At 41.1% G+C, this 22,446-nt stretch overlaps 2 protein-coding genes across 2 annotated transcripts in view; one reads left to right on the top strand and one right to left on the bottom strand.

Moving 5' to 3' along the window:
• Positions 1-12,368, top strand: part of phlpp1 (PH domain and leucine rich repeat protein phosphatase 1) — a 42,607-nt gene extending 30,239 nt beyond the window's left edge. Inside the window, exons 5-17 of the mRNA XM_035670797.1 lie at positions 1,499-1,645; positions 2,909-3,136; positions 4,492-4,694; positions 5,086-5,146; positions 5,821-5,916; positions 6,580-6,735; positions 7,061-7,261; positions 7,703-7,865; positions 7,981-8,111; positions 8,411-8,524; positions 9,017-9,211; positions 9,358-9,586; positions 9,686-12,368. Of these exons, the coding sequence (XP_035526690.1) occupies positions 1,499-1,645; positions 2,909-3,136; positions 4,492-4,694; positions 5,086-5,146; positions 5,821-5,916; positions 6,580-6,735; positions 7,061-7,261; positions 7,703-7,865; positions 7,981-8,111; positions 8,411-8,524; positions 9,017-9,211; positions 9,358-9,586; positions 9,686-11,008 (3,247 nt within the window). The 3' untranslated portion in view covers positions 11,009-12,368. The remainder of the gene's footprint in view (positions 1-1,498; positions 1,646-2,908; positions 3,137-4,491; positions 4,695-5,085; positions 5,147-5,820; positions 5,917-6,579; positions 6,736-7,060; positions 7,262-7,702; positions 7,866-7,980; positions 8,112-8,410; positions 8,525-9,016; positions 9,212-9,357; positions 9,587-9,685) is intronic.
• Positions 12,369-12,466: 98 nt separating this feature from the next.
• On the bottom strand, positions 12,467-18,886 carry si:ch73-40a17.3 (meprin A subunit beta). The gene is made up of 14 exons (XM_035670796.1): positions 18,769-18,886; positions 18,641-18,659; positions 18,490-18,540; positions 18,345-18,388; positions 18,147-18,225; positions 17,168-17,285; positions 16,857-17,035; positions 16,066-16,284; positions 15,653-15,805; positions 14,833-15,048; positions 14,246-14,713; positions 13,974-14,153; positions 13,581-13,746; positions 12,467-12,814 (listed from the first exon to the last, which is right to left on the bottom strand). Exons 1-14 carry the CDS (start codon positions 18,841-18,843, stop codon positions 12,601-12,603), a joined length of 2,181 nt encoding a protein of 726 aa, XP_035526689.1. The 5' UTR covers positions 18,844-18,886; the 3' UTR covers positions 12,467-12,600.
• Positions 18,887-22,446: the final 3,560 nt, after the last annotated feature.

The raw sequence follows: 22,446 nt of genomic DNA, 5'->3' as shown, positions 1-22,446 counted from the left end.
TGTTTGGTACTGGGCACGTAGTGTACAGTGGGTTGTTTAGCTGAACAATAACAGTTTGTTACAACAGCTAGAAACAAGGTTGAGAAAAGGAATGATTGACCAGAACACCAACACAATGAGATAATAGGCTAAAAGGCTCCATAGAGCAGATTTTTTTCAATTATTTAATTGAAAATGTTGATTAGCAGCTTTAAACTCACATTGGCAGTGCAACAGTTGTAACCTAAACGAAACTTTAACATATTATCACCTTATGAAGTTTGCAGTCTTGTATCTGTCCACCTGTTTAATAGGTTAAAGTCCAGTGTTCACATTTTTGCCTTAGTTTTGGTCCTTTTAAAAAATTTCTTTATCTTGCTAGAAGCTCCATTATGTTTACCAACTAACTATGTCTTACGTGAAACCAGCGGCCATGGCTGGGAATTGATGTTGATGAGAGTGGACTTATGAGTTGGAAAATCAAAACAATGAGCTAAAAGGGGCCAAAGGGCTCTGTAGATCTGTGGGGAACTACATATTTGCATTATAATTCTCCGTGGGCTTGTCGGTTTAAGCGTCACCTTGACATTTCATCCACTATTAATAAAAATGATTAGTACAGCTTTAAATACACAAGGACTGTAGTAAAAATAAAATAAGAGAATGGCATGATGGGACAGCATGACACAGACAAGGAGAGACTCTGAGAAGGGGGGGCGTGAGCGTTACTCAGCAGATTGCAGAGGTTGATTTAATGTTGGAATGACATTTTCCCACACACCCCCCACCCCCCCCGCCTGCAGGAGTCAGCTAGAATTACTTGGCCACCCTAATCAATAGCCTCGGCGTCTCTGTTGCCTTTTTCTCCATCACCGTGATATACTGTGTGCATGTGTGTGTAACCCGTGTGTGTACATGGGGAGGGAAATCGAGCAGTGCCAGTTTAAGCAGCTGCTCCAGCCTGCGGTGTTAATATGGCGCACTGCCCGTCTGCGGCTTGCCATAGCTGCTCTCTCCATGCACTTGAGAGGTGATAGCAGGTTGCATGCGTGCGTCTGTATGTGTGTAGATGGATAAATAAAGACAGTCCAGAGAGTCCTTTCCCCTGCTTTGCCTTGTTGACCCCGACTCCCTTCCACCCCCCCTGAAGGGCTAACCCCTCTGAAGGTCACCGCTCTGCCATAGGACACCACGGCAAATGCCACTGGTCACTGGTGTTTGAATGAACAACACAGACGTCAATGCTGCACTTGTTTGCTCAACAATGAAACGTGGAGGTTTAGCCCTACTACTAAGGAAGGCTATGTTTATGGGTGTGTTGAATCTAACTGTGTGTTTTTCTCTTAAACAAATTCTGTGTGATCTACACTTTGCTCCATTCATTCATATATTTATGAATATCCTCTACTTTCCTGCAGTATTCATGTTGACAAGATGCAACTACATCTCCAATCACTTGCTAATCCTCTTCCATCCATTTCCTATTTTGTCATTAATACTTTTATCGTCTATTTTTCAGATTTTCTCGTCTGCGCAGCCTCAACCTGTCCAACAACCACCTTGGTCAGTTCCCCCTGGCCATCTGTGACATCCCCACACTGACAGAGGTCAACCTCAGCTGTAACTACCTGGCCTCTGTCCCCAGCTCTGTGGGAGCCATGAGCAAGTAAGCAAGGATACTGTGATGACAATCTTATTTATGTTGCTAAATCTTTAAAAATCTCAGAGGCTAACTCTACCTGAAGCTAAAGTTCAGCCATATGTGTTCTTGCTTTGTTTGTTATTCTGGTATTGATTCTGTTTTCAGTGTTAACTTTACATCTACCTACTATTAGCTGGCGATGTTGATAATCATCCAACTCTATCACTTATTTCACAAGGTTTTTACTGCTGAGCCTGAGCTGACACTTGTTTGCACTTGTGTCATCTCAGGGCTGGGAAACCAGTGAACCTTTTCACAAACCAACCACATTTTTGTCAGTTGGTGTGTTAAAAGTTTACATAGCCAAATGTGCGAGTTACTTAGCAACAAGCACGTGGCATAACAAACACCAAGGTGTACATTGCTATATTCAGTAACATGTGAGCAAACAACAACACAACTTGCACAGATCATCTGTGGTGCTGTGGTCCTCGTCTGTTTAATTGATGGTCTGTGCAAGTAAATTTGCAAGCTTGACAGTTTGAATCCCGCATTTGTCTTGAGGACTTTATTGGCAGTAAAACATTGACCTCTCTTTGATGAACCACTGAATTCTATTTTTTAAATGAATGTGACATTGTTAATACCCAAATACCCCCAAATCACAGATTGTTTTATTTCTAGGCCAACATTTTCAAGAGGATGGAACAAATCTGATTTTGCTGGCTGAAAAGCAGTATTTTTCTCAAGGGAATGCTCAGAATGTTTTGAGTTTTGGTCGAGCTCCAGTTTCAGCCCCATTGCCTGTGGAAAAGCCCTTTTACAAACTCCTTAAAGGAGTGTCATGTAAAAACATGTCAAATGAAATGAGGATCTTAAACTTGATCATTTGTGCATTATTAGGTACAATTTACCCCACCGTGACAAAGAGGAGTACATAGATTAAAAGAGTCATTTAGTAGCTGGGTCACTATCCATGTGTCCACACTGGCACATGGATAGTGTATGTGCTTTAAACAAGCTCATTTTGAAACTTAACATACAGGTATGTGGGTTGGATGAGAAGTTAATCTGCAGGAATGATCTGGTATGCCTGTAAATTCCTGAAGTGGCCAGTAGAGCATTCGTGCTGCTACTGCCATCTGCTGGACACAATATAATTGATCCTGAGCTCCACTATCTGTGCAAATAAAGATAATTATTTGTTCAAATGCCATCCTGCCAATCACTGTTTTCATGAATGGGGTCAATCCTCTAATCCCGTGTTCCTCTCCCTCTCTCTCTCAGTTTGCAGACATTCTTGTTGGACGGCAACAGTCTCGATGAGCTGCCCACTGAGCTGGGTTCCCTCCAGAGGCTGAGTTACGTGGGCCTTTCCTTCAACCAGTTCAACCACGTGCCCCAGGTGCTGGAGCAGATGGCCTCCATGGAGAAGCTGTGCATGGCTGGAAACAACCTAGAAACGCTCACCCTGCAGAATTTCCGACTGCTCCGTGTCAAACACATCGATCTAAGGTACGGCAGTGTAGGCAGATTATTGTAACTATTTAAAATAAAACATGATTAGGATTCTATGATACAGGGATTTAGTGATTGAAATTCGACAACTTTTTCAAGAACAAGCATCACGTTAAGTCCTCCTTCAGTCATGCTTGTCGACAGCAATGTACTCCATGACACGTGTTATCCCACCAATGATAGAAACAAAAACACTAAGCGGAAGCCAAAACACTAGCAGCCAGCCAGACAGCACGCAATCAGGAAATGATTGGCCTGTAGTGGCTCTATCAGGTGTCTTCCCATTGTTTGCTAAAGCACAGAGCTGGAGTGACTTGCAGTATTTTCCCCAGTTAATACTTCACTAATTGTGACTTTTCTTAGGCAAGGTCAGTACATTTTCCAGCATTCTCATCTGTTTGGACAAGGATAACTTGGTATCTCTGATGAGGATGTGTTCTCAGTCCTTTGTCAAGCTGTTTGCTTCTGTTGACTTATTTCCACTTTATTTCCACTTGTCCAGCCAAGTGCTGAAACAATTAGTCAATGAATCGATGAGTTTAGGCCTGCAGCTAATTTCATTATCAATTAATGAGATTCACTGATTAATCCTATAGTCTATAACATGCTACAAGATCCAATGGGCAAAGATGACTTCTTTAAAATACTTGTTTTGTGCAAACAACAATTCTAAACCCGAAGTTATGAGTTGGCTATCATAACCTGCAAGTATTGAGAAATTTTCCATGAAAAATTATTTAAACTGATTATTTTATTGGCAAACGTGTTGTCGAACGACTGATGGATTATTCAACTAGTTCAACTCTAGATGAGTTGATCGACAGCAATTGTAAAATAAATAATAAATCTCAGCTCAGTGTTATGAAATGTTATTTCAGAGTTTATGGCACAACAGTCTAATTTCATCCCAGTAGTTTGTATTTCAAAATGTCTTTTTTATTTCACAACAGCATTTTTTTATTACAGTTTCACTTCCTAATTTTCTTCTTTTCGCCACAAAGTCTACGCCTGTCAATCAAGACAAACAATTGTGTGATTTATCTTGAATAAAGTAAACCAAATGATGGTATTTGTTCATGGAACAGAATAATATAGTTTATTACTGTATTGTATGTCAAGTAGGTGACACACTTTAAGTGTAACAAACATTATTAATCTGTAAATCAAAAAACACTTCCATCAATGTTGTGCAAATAACAACTGAGTACTATACAGAACTGAAGAAGCCTCACAATATTTCAGCCATCACCTCAGGCATGTTCCCTGCCTTGCAAAGAAAGGCCACAGCCTGCGCAGTTCAACCTGATCCAATTGGAGCTGAACCTTTGCCTCCTCCCTGCTCCCTCTGTCAGGTTGAATAAGATCTCCAGCATGGTGCCAGATGAGCCTGACCTGCTGAGGCACGTGACCCAGCTGGATGTGAGGGATAACAGGCTGACGGACCTGGACGCCTCAGTCTTCCCCAGACTTGAGGTGCTTCACTGTGAGAGGAACAGCATCGTCAGCCTCAAAGCCAAGGGTTGCTTCCTTAAAGGCATCTACGCCTCTAACAACGGTGGGTTCTGCCACGCAGGAATTCATGTTCTCTGCGAGGGCAATCATGTTTGGTTAAAAAAGACATATCTCCCTTTCTTCTCAAGTCACCATCACCTCACTGGTTTCTAAACTGTAATCCCTCATATGAATCTGTTTCTCTGAACACATCTTACCTCAATCCTTTCTTTTATCCATATAACTTCATTTCCTCCCATACTCCTCTCTCTACATGCATTCATTTTTCTCATCAGCGCTGTAGTCTCATTGTCCCTCTCCATCATCCCTCTCTAACTTGTCATCGCCACAACCCACCCCTCCCTCCCAAATGCTCCATTTCCCATCTACCTGCTTTTGTAATAGACCGTGTCTGTCCTTGCTGTAGGTTAATGTGTTTGAATCTCTCCCTACAGAGCTACAACAACTGGATGTCAGTCCTGTGCCCTCCAATCTTAGTTACATGGACATCTCGAGGTGAGAAAAATCCCACATAGTACACACACAGACAAAAAAGAATGTAGCTATAAATGGAAAAAGCATTTTGTAAATGTAGCTCATTTACAGTACATCCTCTCTGTCCTAGAAATATGAAAATTAGCTTTAAAAAACTTGCATAGCCAAAAAACCTTGTAAAGGGATCTTTGAAAGTGTGCTGACATGTCAGAGTTGATGTTAGAGGGCTGTCATTCTTTAACTGTGTCAGCCCTGACCTTTCACCATTGACTGTCGAGTCAAATATAGGCTACTGTACTAGCCTGTGCTTCTCTGTGGACAATAAAAAGGCACTACTTTGATTTTAAGTGCTGAATCTGTTTGAAAATATTTTTATTTTTGAGTCTTATTTCCACTTTTAGGCTTGAGAGAGTGCCAAGCTCGAGATAATCTCTTTAGAGTTGCAATTATCATTCGCTTTTTTTGTCTGAGACTTCAGTTACTTGAAAGTGTATCTGATAATCTGATATATTACAAAATATGGAAGTAAAACAAAACCATTTTCAACCAGAAGTTGCTGCCACGTCTTTTGTAGAGCAAGACTGTTGGGAATTCAAATTCATGCAATATCCTGGTACATTAGATTCCATATTGGGTATCCCGCTTTACAAACTGAACATAATTTATCATCATCATCACCCCATCTCCTCCTGTAGGAACCATATGGAGTCCTTGCCAGACTGGCTGTGTGAAGCTAAGAAACTAGAAGTTCTGGACGTGAGCCACAACCTCATCACTGAGCTCCCGGCGCGGTGAGTCTCTCTCCCTCAGCAAATGTGTCTGTAAGCCTGTAAATGGAGTACAGTGCTGCATTATTCTCTCTGCTCCTTTTGCCGGCCAGTCATCTATCCCCCATAGAGCCTCATAAATCACACAGATAGCCTGTAACCTCCACAGCCTTCGTCCATTCTCTTCCTCTTTATATAGCCTTTTAGAAGGTCAATTCAGATGCTGCTCACTTCCTCCTCTTCTCTCTGTCTTGGTTCTGTCAACCTGACTCCCTCTGCTTCTCTCTTTTCTTTTCCCTCTTTCTCTCTCTCTTTTCCCTCATTGTCTGCAGATTTATTTTTTACCCAATAAGTGTCAAAATGATGAATTCGAGCTGCAGGCTCCACTAGAGGCGCTGCTATTTTCTCTTTTCACATGCTCATCCTCGCCCCCATCCTCAGGAAAGAATGGGGGTGCACTATCCTCATTTCCATGACTGTTTCAGCCTACAGAACTTTAATTACAGTCTACTTGTCTACAAGCCTGTTGTGTGGAATCGTGTCAGCCACATCACTATCTGCTCATCTACCTATCTATCTATCTGTACATCTGTAGATGTATACATCACTGTCAGTTCCATAAGTCTATATGTTTATCCTTAATGTTGTAGTACTGACCCAATCATCTGTTTATTCTTTGTGCCGCAGGTTGTTATGCAGCAACGGTCTGAGGAAGCTGAGTGCAGGACATAACCAGTTGCAGAAGCTGCCTGAAAGGGTGGAGCGCCCTCTGCTGGAGGTTTTAGACGTACAGCACAATCAACTGGTGGAGCTGCCCTGCAACCTGTTCCTCAAATCTGACAGGTAGCATTAATCATCAGCTGGAAGTGATTTGTTTTTTTTAACAGATAATGCACCAGACACCTGACAAGAAGATTAAGCGTATGGTAAAATGCAGGTGTATGAAGACGAAGGACAGAAATTATGAATAGGATTTTAATCAAGGACAAGACATTCAAGGGCAAGGATGACAGGGAAATAAAAAACAACCAGGAGAGGTTTTTTTAATGGGGGTCATAGAAGTAGAAAGTCATGTAGAAGTTTGTAATTAAAGTGACTCATTGCTATTTTTCAAATTCCAGTCTGAAGGAGCACAAATATGAGTCTGTACTTTAATTTGTATTTTCAGCCTACGGTGCGTAAATGCATCAGCCAATAAGCTGGAGCACCTGCCGCCATCCAGCCTATCAGAGGAGAGCCACAGCATCCTGCAGGAACTCTACCTGACCAACAACCGGCTGACAGATAAGTGTGTACCCATGCTAACGGGGCACACACACCTTCGTGTTCTGCACATGGCCTACAATCATCTCCAGACCTTCCCGGCTAGGTAAAGAACTTACAGCCATTTGCTCTTCTCTCTACTCACTCACCTGTATTTTACATTAGGGCTAACTCACTGTTCTTTATCGTTTAAAAGAAATGAAGGGATCAGTGTTACAGGAGTGTGATTAAGATCTGTACTGAGCGGGATATTTTGCAGTTGAAATATAATATCTTATAATACCTCAAACAAACTGTATCTCTGGAATGTCTGTGCTTATTAACCAACAAATATACACATATACGAAACAGTATATCAGCTATATTCAGCTACGAAAATTGAAAACATTAAAATAGACACCAAATCTGCACATTTGGGATGCTGGAACCGTAGAATATTTTCCTTAACAAATAATTGAATTGTTGATTAATCTTCTGTCGTTCAACAAATCAGTAAACCCTCATTTTATGTGCTCAACACACCCAATTCTTTCCTCTCGTTCTTCAGTAAAATGGCCAAGTTGGAGGAGCTGGAGGAGGTGGACCTGAGTGGAAACATGCTGAAGACTGTTCCCACCACCATCATGAATTGCCGGCGAATGCACACACTCATCGCCCACTCCAACTCTATCGAGGTCTTCCCTGAGGTCATGCAGCTGATGGAGATGAAAGTAAGACAGTAGTAACAGCACATCTCTGTGCATCTTTATCTACAGTACATGTGTGAAAAGCTCATACTGTATGTGCGTGTTTGCGATTATACACATTTTTTTCCTCCGTTGTCAGTGTGTGGATCTGAGCTGCAATGAGCTAAGTGAGATCACTCTACCAGAGAATCTGCCCCCCAAGCTTCAGGAGCTCGACCTAACTGGAAACCCCCGTCTCAACCTGGACCACAAGACCCTCGAGCAGCTTAAGTATGTCATTATTTCCCTCTAGGTCTTTTTGCTTTAGTTACAGTGCAGTTCTGCGTGTAGATCTGACTATGACCATAACCTACATTTTGCACAGGAAATGTATTCTTTATTCATGCTTAATATTTCCTCTGCCAGTGTTTTTAAATGTAATTATCATTTATATACTGTTTTTCTTGTTAGAAAAATCTAAAGTTATCTAAACTTCTATCATAGAAACCACCTTTTAGTAAATACCCTCATGTATCTTTCTCTACATGATGCAGTGATTTTCATCTTTTTCATGTTTTGTTGTTTTTCAGTAATATTCGCTGCTTCCGTATTGATCCGCCTCCAACCTTTTCGGCGAATGAGACATCTGGTGGGCCTGCTGTGTGGAGTCATGGTTACACAGAGGCCTCAGGCGTCAAGAACAAGTGAGTTCAATTCAGTCAATGATGAAATAACAACCACCAACACAGTTGTCCAGTGAAGCATCGCTAATCCAAACTTCATGAGAATGTGCATTGTTAAAGCCAGATGACTCAAATGAAGGAAATATTGAAACGACGCTTATTGAAAACATGAATCATGTATACTCTCATGCCAAAACATCTCTGTATTGGCTAAAGTGCCAATTCAACACTTGTGTGCTAAAGAAGAGATTCTAGCAATCACTCATATTATGTCCACATTTCCATATACTGTACGTAAGTGATGTTGAATAGGCATGACTGCTTTGATGAGGGAGGTTCTGCTTTAAAGTTCAGCAAATCGAAAACAAAGGCATTGTCTCTGTAGTTATTAGTGTGTGGAGTAGTTTGATCAATATGTGAAAAGGGGAGTTATTATGTCTTTGAAGCCCTTATTGTTTCCTCAATGACTACATTCCTCAATAATGTTACGGCTTTCTTTTGTCTTCTGTTCAGACTGTGTGTCGCGGCCCTTTCGGTGAACAGTTTCTGCGGGAGTCGTGAGGCTCTGTACGGTGTGTTTGATGGGGACAGGAATGTCGAAGTGCCCTACCTTTTGCAATGCACAATGAATGACGTGTTGGCTGAAGAACTACACAAGACCAAGAGCGAAGAGGACTACATGACCAACACCTTCCTCGTCATGCAAAGGTGCACAACATTTCTATCAACCTTCCGCTTTTGTTGCAAATCATCCATAATATGTTGCACATTTCAGTCTCTAGCACAAATCTGCCCGATTAATTGGTGACTAGAATTTTGAAATCACCCTGGGCCTTCTTCTTTTGCCACCACAGAAAACTTGGAACTGCAGGGCAGAAACTGGGTGGCTCGGCGGCACTGTGTCACATTCGCCATGACCCCACCGACCCCAGTGGCTGCTTCACACTCACAGCTGCTAACGTGGGCAAGTGCCAGGCTATCCTGTGCCGCGATGGAAAGCCGTTGTCGCTGTCACTGCTTCACAATGTGGGGCTTGAGGAGGAATACCGCAGGATCAGGCAGCACAGGGCAATCATCACTGAGGTAGAGATCCTTGAAAGTATCCCATGTACATTAATGTAAATGGAATTTTAAATGTGCACTGCATGAGCACTCTATTGATGTTTATGCTCTTTTCCACAGGACAACAAGGTGAATGGCGTGACAGATTCTACACGAATCATGGGCTACTCCTTCCTTTACCCATCCGTCATCCCTTGTCCCTATGTGCAGACGGTCACTCTCACCCCCCAGGATGAATTCTTCATTCTGGGTAGCCGGGGCTTGTGGGATGCTGTGTCTCCCACGGAGGCTGTGGAGGCTGTTCGAAATGTCCCCGATGGCCTTGCTGCTGCTAAGAAGCTGTGCACACTGGCGCAGGGCTACGGCTGCACGGACAGCCTCAGCGCCGTTGTGGTCCAGCTCAGTGTGAGTGAAGACTGCTGCTCCTGCTGCTGTTCTGAGCCTCCGCAGCCACCGCCTAGCCCCGGCTTGGGCCCCTATCCCCCATCGTCCTCTGCCATCAAGGAGCGACCCTCAGATGGCTCCCTCCCTGTGCCACCTTCTTCCTGCAGTGAAATTAGCAGCGAGATCAGTACGAGCGAGATGAGCAGCGAGGTGGGCTCCACAGCCTCGTCTGATGAGCCGCCACAGAGCTCCTTGGTGCTGCTGCACGAGCAGCACCACCATCCTCACCTCCACTTGCACCATCAAGCCCACTCGCTGTCCCTGCAGCACCAGCAGGCCCACACAGCCACCCAGCCCTGCCAGTACCTGTTCCCTGGTTCAGAGCTGCCCTCTGCCCGCAGCTGCTGTGCTCTCCATCCTGCCTGCTTAGCAGGCTCTTTCCAGAGACAACTGTCTAGTGCCACCTTCTCCAGTGCCCTGTCTGACAACGGGCTAGACAGCGAAGATGAGGAGCCCATCGCTGGTGTTTTCTCTAATGGGAGCCGTGTGGAAGTAGAGGCGGACGTCCACTGCCTCAAAGCAGAGTCCTCCTCCTCCTCCTCGTCGCCCCAGACATTATTACCCACATCCTCCAACCAGGAGCGGGCCCTGCTGACTCTTCCTCCGCCTCCTCCGCCACCATGCACCCCAGAGCCCCTGGAGGAAGGCGTTGACATGAGCCTTGGTGAGGCTGAGAACGGGCTGGAGAGAGACGAGTCGTGGCAGGGAGTCGGAGCAGGAGGCGGGGATGGAGGAAAGTTGGCAGGCAAGAGGAGGGTTAATGGGTCAGTTGCACGCCAGGAAAAGAGTCACAACCTCATTGAGGTGGCTGCTGACGCTCCCTCTAAGAAGTCCGGGGGTTACTTCACAGCTCCAGCCCAGCCTGACCCAGACGACCAGTTCATCATCCCGCCTGAGCTGGAGGAGGAGGTGAAAGAAATTATGAAGCAGCATCAGCAGAAACAGCAGAAGCCGCCTGGGACCGATCAGCCCACGGACTACTACGACACCCCTCTCTGAACAGCAGCAGCACCAACTACAGCCTCATCTCCCGCCCAGCTGCAGCATGCACAGAAGCCTACCATTGATCTTTTTCTCATTATGGACACAAACAAATGAGGCTGTGAAATGCACATGAAAAAGTTTGATCATACTTTTTCTAAACAGCCTTCTTCACTCTACACAGCCTCATCATTGAAGAACCATGCACTGTAACCTGCTCCACACATTTTTACCCAAGCAACTCATAGAATGAAACAAGCAAATGAGCCCTTTAATGATACTCAACCCTCTTGAATAGCCTGTGGACATAGCTCTTGGTGTCCATGGTTGTGCCCTTCTCACAGACTGTGGAGCATCGTTTTTACATTAGACAACCAGCTGAGTATGTAATCAACACTAGTCTCTTTGCAATAGCATTAGCTCACCACAACACTTGTTAATATGGGTAACAATTCCATGGTTTGTTTGTTTGTTTTGTAAGAACTTACCATATCTTTTAATGTGAAAGCAGTGAAGTTGCTGAAAGAACTTTTTAAAAACAGAGACACATAATCTTTTTATTATCAGTGAACTATGTCAAATGGTACACCAGTAATACCACACTTAACTGTTGTAGATAGGGCACTTAAAATACTGTATTTCTTCAGTAAATCATGGCTCTTGGCCTGTAAAATGGCATAGAACTTTTTTGTAGAAATTTTAAATACTAACTCCTAGGAGTTGCATACTCTTTATGGTGACTCAGTCACTTTTACTAATCTTCTCTGAGAGAAATGGTGATTTTTTTCCAATGATTGTAAATAAGAGAAATGTTGTATACTGATGCTTTTTAAAGGAACTGCGTACCTGTGTGTCGGTGAAGGATTTAGTTGTGCGGAGGATGTTAGGTTCACCAAGAGTTTGCTGTTATGGAGGTGTCACCCCCGCCCCCCTTTATCTTACAATGTAGACCTACAAATATGACACACACACACACACGCACACACACAAATACAAAACTATATGTGCAATTGCTGGTCAGAATCCCCAACATTCCATGCAATATAACTACACAGAGTTGCTATGGTTTGCTCCACTTTGTTCGATTGTGATGTCCTGTAGTCATCACTGTATCTAATGAACACTAATAGACAGATCTTTGCATGCACACTTGCATGCATGCACATACACACACACACACACACATACATACTCGCACACATATACACATGCACACTCACACTTAATATTAGTCCCACCTCCCTCTTACAGTAACTGTTATCACCGGCATGACTGTGTCAAGTTCAGTAATACAAACAAATATATCCACATGGAAAAGAGACAACACAGATGTTCCTGTCTTTGGTATAATAAATTTTAAATTTGTGAATATAAGTCATGCTGTCTGGGATTTGTTTTTTAATAATGAATGCAATAATGTAATAATGATTCAAATGTTCTCATGAGATTTCAGAATTGAAAAACAATTTATTCACAATATTCTATTTTCTTTACTGTTTTTACATTGAATGACCAGAAGGGGGCAATCTCGTATAGTGTTATGATCTACAGTTTACCTTTGAGCACTAAAAGCCATAAATCTATACAAGCCTGCCATTTAGCATAAACATTCAACTGGCATTCATGTTTGCCATGACAACGCTGTTGTCGTTTCCTCGCTTCTTATACTTCTTCTTCACGCAGACGACGCTGACTGCTGTTATCACCAGCATTACTCCCAGCACAGACAGAGAAGAGGCAAGTGCAAGGGTAGTTTTATCATTGGTGGAGCCCTTGTACTGACAGCTGTTCCCATAGTACCACCAGTCATCGCCCACCACACACCTGGAGAGCACAGAGAAAGTATGAGAATGCAAGAAAATAATCAGACAAGACGGTATTACCATACAGAATGTATAGAGAGGTAAATATGAGAATAACTCAACCTAAGATGTAATGATAAATGATATGCTACTGAACTGATACAGAAGCTTTTATGAGGCTTCATCTAGATGAAGTGCAGTTCTTGAGTATGAGATGTTTGATATACTCACCAGCAAAACAAACCTTTGTAATATTTAACCATTGGATTAATTCATTAATCATAAAGCTACCACCAGCAGGCCGTCATCTTACCTTAAAAAACATTTCACTTAAACCTCACCATTTATTATTTATGAACAGTAGATAAACATTTAATAAATTCTTCATAACACTTGTTACTAACATGTAGTTATTGGCAGAATTAATTATATTGGTAAGTATTTATTAATGTATGGTATTTAACAATTAGACCTTATCCTATGAAGACATATTTTATATAATTACAACTGTTTTATTGTCCTTCTATCTGCTTACAACTTTGTTGTAGTGTGTTATAAATCATTTATCAAATGTGTATATACTGGTTATACAAGCCGAAGTGTTTCCTGCAACTCTAAGCAAACCGGCTGTGAGCAGTAGCTTTGTATTTTACATACAGACATGACAGTGATTTCAATCTTCTCATCTAACTCTTGGCTAGAAAGTGAATAAGCATATATCCCAAACCCATAAAGGCTCACTGATTGTTACATGTGCAGTTTAGTGAGTGCAGTCAGAAAGCACACACCTGCAAGAAGCCCTCCCTTCATCCACCATGCAGACTCCATCATTCTGACATTGGACGTTGAGACAGAGATCAGAGGGTGCAGTGGTGCCAGTCTGTGGGGAGGCTGTTGGGGGGCTTGATGGGGTTGGGGAAGGTAGAGGCTGGGTCACTGTCAGATGAGATACATCTAAAGAGGAACAGCAAATGAGAAAGCTCTGAAGTGAATCCAAGTGGAGGATCATGGAAGAACATGAAGTGAACAGGGAACGATTGGATGTGCCATGGATGTAAATGGTTAGCTTTTAGGGCAGTACATTTCTTCCCTTTATATCTTCATATCTGTGTTATCTTTGGACACACATAATGTTTTCATGTTAAATGTGTTGTGTTTATACTATAATCTGGTGCTTTTACCCTCCATGGTGAGAAGAAAGATGGCGTCTCCTCCCTTTATAAAGTCCCTGCTCTTGGCTCTGAGGTGTGTGAGATACACTGCAGTGCCGGCGCCTGGCCCTCGGAAATACTTGGACCCATCTGTGTGTGTGACCTCAACGCCCACCTTGCGAGGGTCGTCCCAGAAAAACTGGTCAGAGCCTGTTTTAAAGGATTTTGAAAGGGTCTATAAATATAGCATTACATTAAGACAGTATTTTCATGATTTGTTTTTATGAACAATTAATTTTAACCTGTTGCCTTCATGTTGGGGTCAGTGGTGACACTGCGCTGGTTGGACATACGCTTTTGGATGTGTGGATGCTGGTCCATCAGCATCATGGTCATCTGTTTCCAGGGGCATGGCCATTTCTGTCCAGTGTCCCCTGCACGGGCCACCAGATGTGCATAGGCTGACAGCTCACCGGGGTAGCCCGCCTTACCGCTGGGATACAGCTCCATTTGGAAGGTATAACCCTCCTTAGAGGTGAATGGGGGGCTGAAGATAGATGTGTTCATTGGGGTGTTGTCCATAACATGACTGAAGTTTTTCACACGCCATATAAACTCTGGGCAGGTTGTCTCAGAAAGGTTGATGTCATCCAGAGACAGTCCCCCTGTCGAGGGCCCAGAACCTTCTTTGGTCCCTTGAAAGACGACGCGGAACTTTGTTTTGACGTCTAGACTCACGTGGTGCAGTTGCCACAGCTCCTCAGGGGGTCCTGTTACAGCACATGAGGTAAAAACATGGAATCTATTGAATAGCAAGATCACAATGACCAGATTTCACCAACAAAATTGTTAGAGGTTTTGAGTTTTAGTAGAATTTAGTAATATTTACCATCTATGGTCTTTATAAAGCGCAGTTTTCCATTAGGGTTAGCTTTGTCATACTCCCGGACATAGATCTTCAGTGTGTCGCTGGGGCCGGCACTGTTGTAGAAGAAGAACTGCAGACACTGGTATCCTCTTTTGGGGTAAAGGAGCCTGCTTTCCAGCAGAGCCATATCCCCAGTGTTGGCTGTGCCAGTGCTGAAGTGCATGAAATACCCTGAGCCTAAAGATCAGAACTTCACTTGATTACTAATCTCAATACCTAGGCATTATTTCAATGCACTGTGCACAGTAAATGATTAGAGAGAAGGTTATATGGGTCAATCTGTGGTCACTGTAAGTGTTAATCCTGTCCTTACTGGCTGTGAAGAGGTCCTTGTTTTGAAATGCAATCAGTAGTAAAGTTCAGTAAGGCTTCATCGTTCTAAGTTTAACAATCAAGTGGGTATTTTCCAAAATTAGGGTCTTTTAGTTTGAAATTCCCTCACTATGTTTTGCTGGACGTTTTTTTTTTTCTAGCTAAGTTTTAGTGGGGAGATGATGTGGAAATTGCATACTTAAAATCCTGTAACTTTAGAAGATACCTACTTGATTTGTCTAACACTCTGCTGCAGCTTTGGTTGACCATTGGAATATATTCTACACAGGACAAGGACTGAAATTTGTCTATCTACATCAGAATTGCATTTGTTGTTTTTTTCACAGACAGTATGGAGTGACCGAAAAACTTTGTGTTGTTTTAGACAGACAAAAAGAAGTGAACTAATCCTTTAATGCAGACACATCTGTACTACATGTCATGTATATTCCTGCGAGATCAATCTCACCTGTGCATTTGCCCATGTTGGAGTAATCAGTGTCGGGCCGTCCTGCAGCTTTAGAGACCCTAAGCCAGTCTGCCCTATCCCCTTGTCCCTGGATCATACCACAGATGTTCTCACGTTCAAAGTCACATGAGTCCAGGAACGTAGCGCCCTGGGCTAGAAGACATTTCGTAAGCAGACAAGTATACAGGTGAAGGACTTTGATCTGTCATAAACTGATTAATTGCGCAGTAAGAAGACTGTTTTGCTTATCCACATATTTCCATGTGGCAAGAATTTAGATGATAAACCCTCTATTGGACAGCTGATATCAACTTTAATAATAAGAATTATGTGTAATAATTCTGTTGTTGGAAGCTGACACTTCTTGCACAGATAATAAAACATTGCAATATGTGTTGGTTGTTGACTCTTACTGCAGTTATAGAGGCGGTGCAGCTTGAGCAGGTCACTGTCACTGAACTCCATACGCTGGCCAATGACGTCACTGAAAGCTGGGATCTTGGTGACGATGGTGGGCTCAGTGCCATTGCGGAAGGCATTTTTACTGTAGTGCATCATGGAACCGTAGTCGTACGGTACTCCCAAAGAGCTGGAGGTGGTGTCATCATATGTGTTAAAGTTGTGCTCTTTACCTGTAGACAAGGCATTCAAAAAGATGTATATCAGAGATCATTCATAAAAGTTTCTTATCAGCAGCTGATAGTTGTTTTAAGACCTGACAAAAGATTGCTGACACATCAGTGTTCTTAAGTCACAGACTTTAAAAATGGATTTGATTTATTAATTTGAACAGAGCGTAGGTCAATGCAGCTAAGATACAAAGTCTGATATTCCTTGATGTGCTGATAAGGAATTTTGCTTATCTGTCTTTTGTCTATCTATGTGTTCGTTAGGACACCTCTATCACACAAGCAATAAGCTGCTGCATGAAGTGCTCTCCTTCAACTCCTACATAACAAACCTCTTGAACTACATGAACTGAAGTGATTTTTCTGATCATTAGAATGTACATTTTATGAAATTTTACACTCCTTCTCAAGATCATAACATTAGAATCATATGCAGGCAAAATAGTAATAAGGAGTAATAAGCATGTCATATAAGGATAAATTATATGACATGCTTATTTTGCATGAATAGGCAGTGTTAGGGTTAATTCATTATAATTTAGTTGGTGGAGTAGTAACAGTGAGAGGTTCAGTACCCTCTGAGATGCGGTCCCACATGATTCTGACATAATCATCACGGTCTGCCCTGGACTGTTCATGCCAGAAACCCAGAGCATGAAGGAACTCATGTTCGATGGTGGCAATGCGGTCACAGTTGCTCCCTATTGATAATCTCTGCTTCCCAACTCGTCGGTTTCCCACAGAGGAAAAACAGCTTTTAGGGGGAAAAACACTATTACTTTGATATAAAACAAAACAAATACATAAACAGATAATACATAAGGAATTAATTATTGAGAAAGTGCAGGATATCTTGCTAAACAGATCATTAAAATGTTTGCCCTACCCGCCTCCTTTAAAGATGGAAATGTAGTTTGCTTCTCCACTCCAAGGCTTGAAGTCGATGCAGGTCTTGAGCCGGTACTGCTCAAAGGCCTTCAGAATCACACCTTTTGCATTGATCTCTGCAGAGATGGTCAATCAAATATGAAAAAATATGTCTCCCAGCCTTCTTTTTACAGGAACAATTGCAGTCTTTCTTATAATTTAGCATTTCTTTATACTGTACCACACTATAGATATACTACTCAATTACAAGTAAAAGTCCTGCAGGTGCAAAAGTTTTAGCAACAAAATTAACTTAAAGTATCAAAAGTAAAAGTTTGTATTATTTGGAGCCCTGTGACCCCTATATTATTATATAATTTAATCATTATTATTGATGCATTAATGAATTAATGAATTAATTTATCATTATTGATGCTAAATGTTGATTGTTTACTTATGTCTTGTTGATTGTTTTTCTAATGTCTTTTTCTATTATGAAAGACCATGAATACTATTTTTTTTTTTATTGCCTGTTGGCACCGGTCAAGGATTTAATTCTATGCTCGTAGTCGTGCTGTTAGGCATACTTGACAATAAAGTTGACTTGACTTGACTTGACTTAACATGTAAGCAGTATTTTATGGTTGTTCAAGTTGGAGCTAATATAACTGCTAACTATATAGTGTTAGGTAGTTAAATTTATAAAAATGATGATGATGAATATATTTTATATGTATAACTTAATCTGAAAAATAAATATAAAATGAAAATATTCAAGGCAAGTAGAAGTACCTCAAAAATGTACTTAAGTATTGCACTTCTAGTTGGGTACTTCCCACCACTGCTTACCACAAGACTAATATAGTTGAATATGTTGTATAAATCCATCGATTTTTCTCAGAAAACACAGCATTAACATGTAGGAACATTTTCAAAGTGAACTGAATTCTGGGAGCTTACACAAACTTTTTCTAACAGGTTCAAACAGGCACTCTTACCTAAGTCATCTTCCATGTAGTAAGGAATAGTCTTTGGCCACCTGTACTCATCCCCTATAATGGAATTTCGAGTTTGTCTCTGTGGCAGTCAATCAAAGCAATCCCAAAGATAAGAACAACATAATGAGTAGAGGTTAAGTTTTATTCCACAAAAATCATTTGTGCCAGTGAAAATTAAAAGCAGTTAAATTAACATACCTCATCAAGCACAATGTCTCCCTCTACAAGATTCAACCCTGCTTCTGTGGAGACCAAGCACAAAGAAAATTGGTTTACAATGGTTTCTTAAATAACAATCTGGAAACACAAGGACAAAGTGTGTTCTTTCCTTCTTTCTGCCTACCTTCGTTGATGTCAAAAATGTCAAGGTCTCGTCCACCGTCCACATCATAGTCTATATAAGTGGGTATGAACATACAAATGTAAAGAAACAGACAGAAAAGTGACAATAATCAGCGTAGTCCGTGTCTTGCTTTTAAAAAAAAATCACTTACCTAATATTTTTGTTGTGGGCTAAAAAAAAGAGAATAAAAATGTAAATGTTATTGATTTGCAGGTGTATTAAAACTAAGTTTTATGTTATCATACAACAGTATCTTAACATAATTAACCAATTTCTCACCCAGGAAAGGCTAGAACCACACACGAGGCAAACAATGTGAAGAGCAAGTACACCTGTAGGTTTTCTTTCTGCCATATCCTAAAGTGCCTCTCTACATCGGGCAGTGCGGATGACAGGTACTGAGCTCCTACTGACACTGAATTAGAGAGGTGCATGCAAAATAAAATAAAAAAACACGTGATCACAAGCTGATAATTGACAGAGCTGTGAATGGTCTGAGTTATAGAACAACTTCAATCCTCCTACTCCGCTATCTGCTCACAAATCTTTACACATTTGCAGCTGCAGTGAAACACTAAGCTAGGGGAAAGCATATCTACAGCCATAGAACCTACTTAACTGCCAGAGCAAGGCACACCTTTGAATGTAGTAATGCACTGCATCAACCAGGTCGATTTCCAAAAAAAATTCCATATAGAAAACTTGTTTATCTACTTATTCAGCGTTATATTGTAGCTGTTAATGAAATACAGTTCCCATCTTTCCAATACACCAGAAAGCAACAGAAATGTATTGTACCAAACCTTATATGGATCCAGAATAAATCAATACATTTTCTTTAAGCTGTTTTTTCAATGTAATTATACAGTGACTAAAGGAAAATGTAGCTTCTGATGTTCTTGGACAGTATTCTCGGGGCTCTTACAAGCAGTTCAAAGCTCATTACAAGCCACTGTTATTTCTTCCTTGTCATAGATAACCATTACCTTGGACTTCATAGTAATGCTTCATTGGAATTTAGGAAATGGCAGCTGTGACATGTATATGTCCATTTTAAAAAAATAGAAAATAAAATAAAACAAAGCAAAACAAAAAATTGATTTGTAACAATTGTAAAAAGATTGTTACATTAGTTTTCAAATATTATTTGTGCTACATAAATTTGTAAATGGCAAGGCAGAATGGGATGTGGTTTTCATAAGAAACACAAAAGAATTACATCAAAACAGTCCCTGTCACTGACAAAGAATCCTTAAAAAACTGTTGTTGGTATTGTATACATGTAGACCATAGGATACTAAGGAAACCAACAGAGACATCAGGACCACTGCAACTCAGTGACAAACCTCTTTAACATTCAGCAGGCTGCAAAAAATCAGCAGTTTCTGCACATGAAAATATGCAGTAATATAGGAAAGGAAAGTGATAACCACAAATGTACATGTCAGTGTCACCACCTACAGGCAAAGTATATATATATATGTGTGTGTGTGCACCATCAAATCCCATATCAAATGATGCTGATGATCCATTAAATTAATCACGTAATGGTTGTCTGTCTCTCACTGTAAAGCTATTGTAAAGCTGAAATTCATTGAGCCCTTGTTTATAGTGGAACTAGGACAAAAGGAGGAAACAATCAAACACAGCTTTCACATTCATGCAAACTTTGGGTGGTTTAGTGGTGTCATATTTTAGGCTTTGGTGATTACTTATTGATATTTCCTGGACTTCATATTACTTATAAAATGGATTCATGGAATAGATTAAACTAATGGAGCTGAACTAATGCAGTTCAGGCTGTGGCCATATTTTCAGATTTGATACAAGTGGAACACCAGCAATATTTTGCAAGAATAAGAATAAAAACTTGATCCACAGCACAGAGATGGAATGCACATTGAACTCAATGCAATACTACATTTGACATTTGTTATATTAAGCTGATTAGTGGCAAGACTCTTGTGTGTGGGTGGTGCCTGAGCTACACTGAAAGGACAGTTTCCTGTCTGATTTGCCTTTTTGTGGTGAACTCTCATCTCACCCTGAGAACATTTTCTTGTGATTTATCAAGTTCATGCCTCTGCAAGTTCTGTAAGGTATTACAGTTTATCCCTGTATTTGCTCAATGTGTAGCTCAGGTTCAGTTAAGCCATTTCACATTGACCTGTTGCCCGATCTCGTTTTGCTTCCACTGAAAAACCCCAACCTGTTTGTAGATGAGGTTAGTCATGATATATAGAATAGGAAACTGTGGCCACTTTAGCAGATAATCTCCATATACTAGCCTCACAACCTACTTTACTGCTAGCTGCTGATACAGCTTTGGCTCCAAGAGCCTGGACATTTTAATATGATACATTTTAATTAAGTTAAGCTTTCTGGTTATATACATGGCATCTCTAAGATATTAATATAATATAACTGGGGGGCTAATAGGTGATTTACTGTTTTGGTATAAGTCTCTGTTATATATTATTTGCTTTTTTATAATTTTTCTATGATGGCCCAAAGCATGGTTTTTAATTATTTGATAGATATTGGATGTGGCAGGTGCCTCCCAGCTGGATCACATATATTTGACAACACAATGATTCCAGACATGTAAGTATTTTGTACTGTAATTGCTTAAGCTACATTACTGCTACACCCGAGGTTTTAAAATGTGATGCACAAAATTTGGTCACTCATTGCAAATGACAGCAAAAGAAACTGGTGTAAATGAAATGGGCAGATCAAATTCCAGGACATTAATATGATGCTGATATCATCAAGTCCAGGCAGCCTGTGTACACCTGAAATAGTTTGCACGTGAGTGTGTATATGTTATTTGTGTAGTTGTGTGTGTGTGTGTGCAGGTGGGAGGCATCCCCTGCATACAAATGCATTCTCATTTCTGTTGTAAGTGGTGTGGAAATCAATAAATATTTTCTGTGACAATCCTCTGTAACAGTTAATTAAGCTTACAAATGAGTCCACAAGGTGAAGAAAAACAGTGAATAATGAATTTCACAATGCACCTTTCTATACTGATGATACGCATGTATGAAACCGCAGCTGATATATGAATTCAACAACATAAGAGCTAGGCAAAGCTATTATTTCCACTGTTGAGTAAAATGTTATGTAACAGCTCAATTTTACATGCTGCTCCACCCATTTAAATCTTCCTCACATTTGGAAAGTGTGTTATAGAATTAGAAATGTTGGCCATATATGCAATGCCCCAGTATTTGAAGACAGTGAATTCACGTATGTTAATACCAGTTGTTCTCTGGCAGATCAGTCCCGCTGTGGGAGGTTTTTCAGCACAGCAAGGCTTCAATCCTTCCACCACCACATTATTAACACTCACTCTTTTCATTGATCTCATGATCAGAGGATGCATGTATCTGTACACATTTATATTTTCCAGTTTACATATACATTTAAACTTTTAAGTAAAAACTGCATTTCATTATATCATCACACCCTCCAATCACCACTGGCATTAAGGCAATGTGAAAGGTCCAGGAGGATCTCTAGCAGTTTGTTAAGGCCCCCCTATGAGAGAGTGGATCTATGTGGTGGGGCCACCACCAAACTTCATTATGCTGCCTCCATGATTGTTTGGTAAATGCATGATTTTCGACCATTCCTTTTAGTCATCATCATGGGATTTCAGTCCAAGTATTATTCAGTACAGCCTATGAATCAGAATTAGAATTAGGTTTATTGCCAAGTGGGTTTTCACATACAAAGAATTTGCCTTGGTATATTGGTGCAAAGCAAAAAAAAATGTTCTTATGGTGGGGGGAATGTTTCAAAAAGGTTTGTGACTAGGGTGGGAGGGGTCAGCCACAATATCACCTGCTCGCCTCAGTGCCCTGGAGGAGTACAAGTCCTGGAGGGATGACAGTCTGCCCTAGTCCTTGGCAGTGGCAGCCGCATACCATATGGTGATGGAGGAGGAAAGGA

Source organism: Morone saxatilis, unplaced genomic scaffold, assembly GCF_004916995.1.
Source record: "Morone saxatilis isolate NCDOM2014 unplaced genomic scaffold, NCSU_SB_2.0 Contig23, whole genome shotgun sequence".
Taxonomy (NCBI): Eukaryota; Metazoa; Chordata; class Actinopteri; family Moronidae; genus Morone; species Morone saxatilis.
Note: the sequence above shows the minus strand (reverse complement) of the source record. Positions and strands in the feature narration are given on the sequence as shown.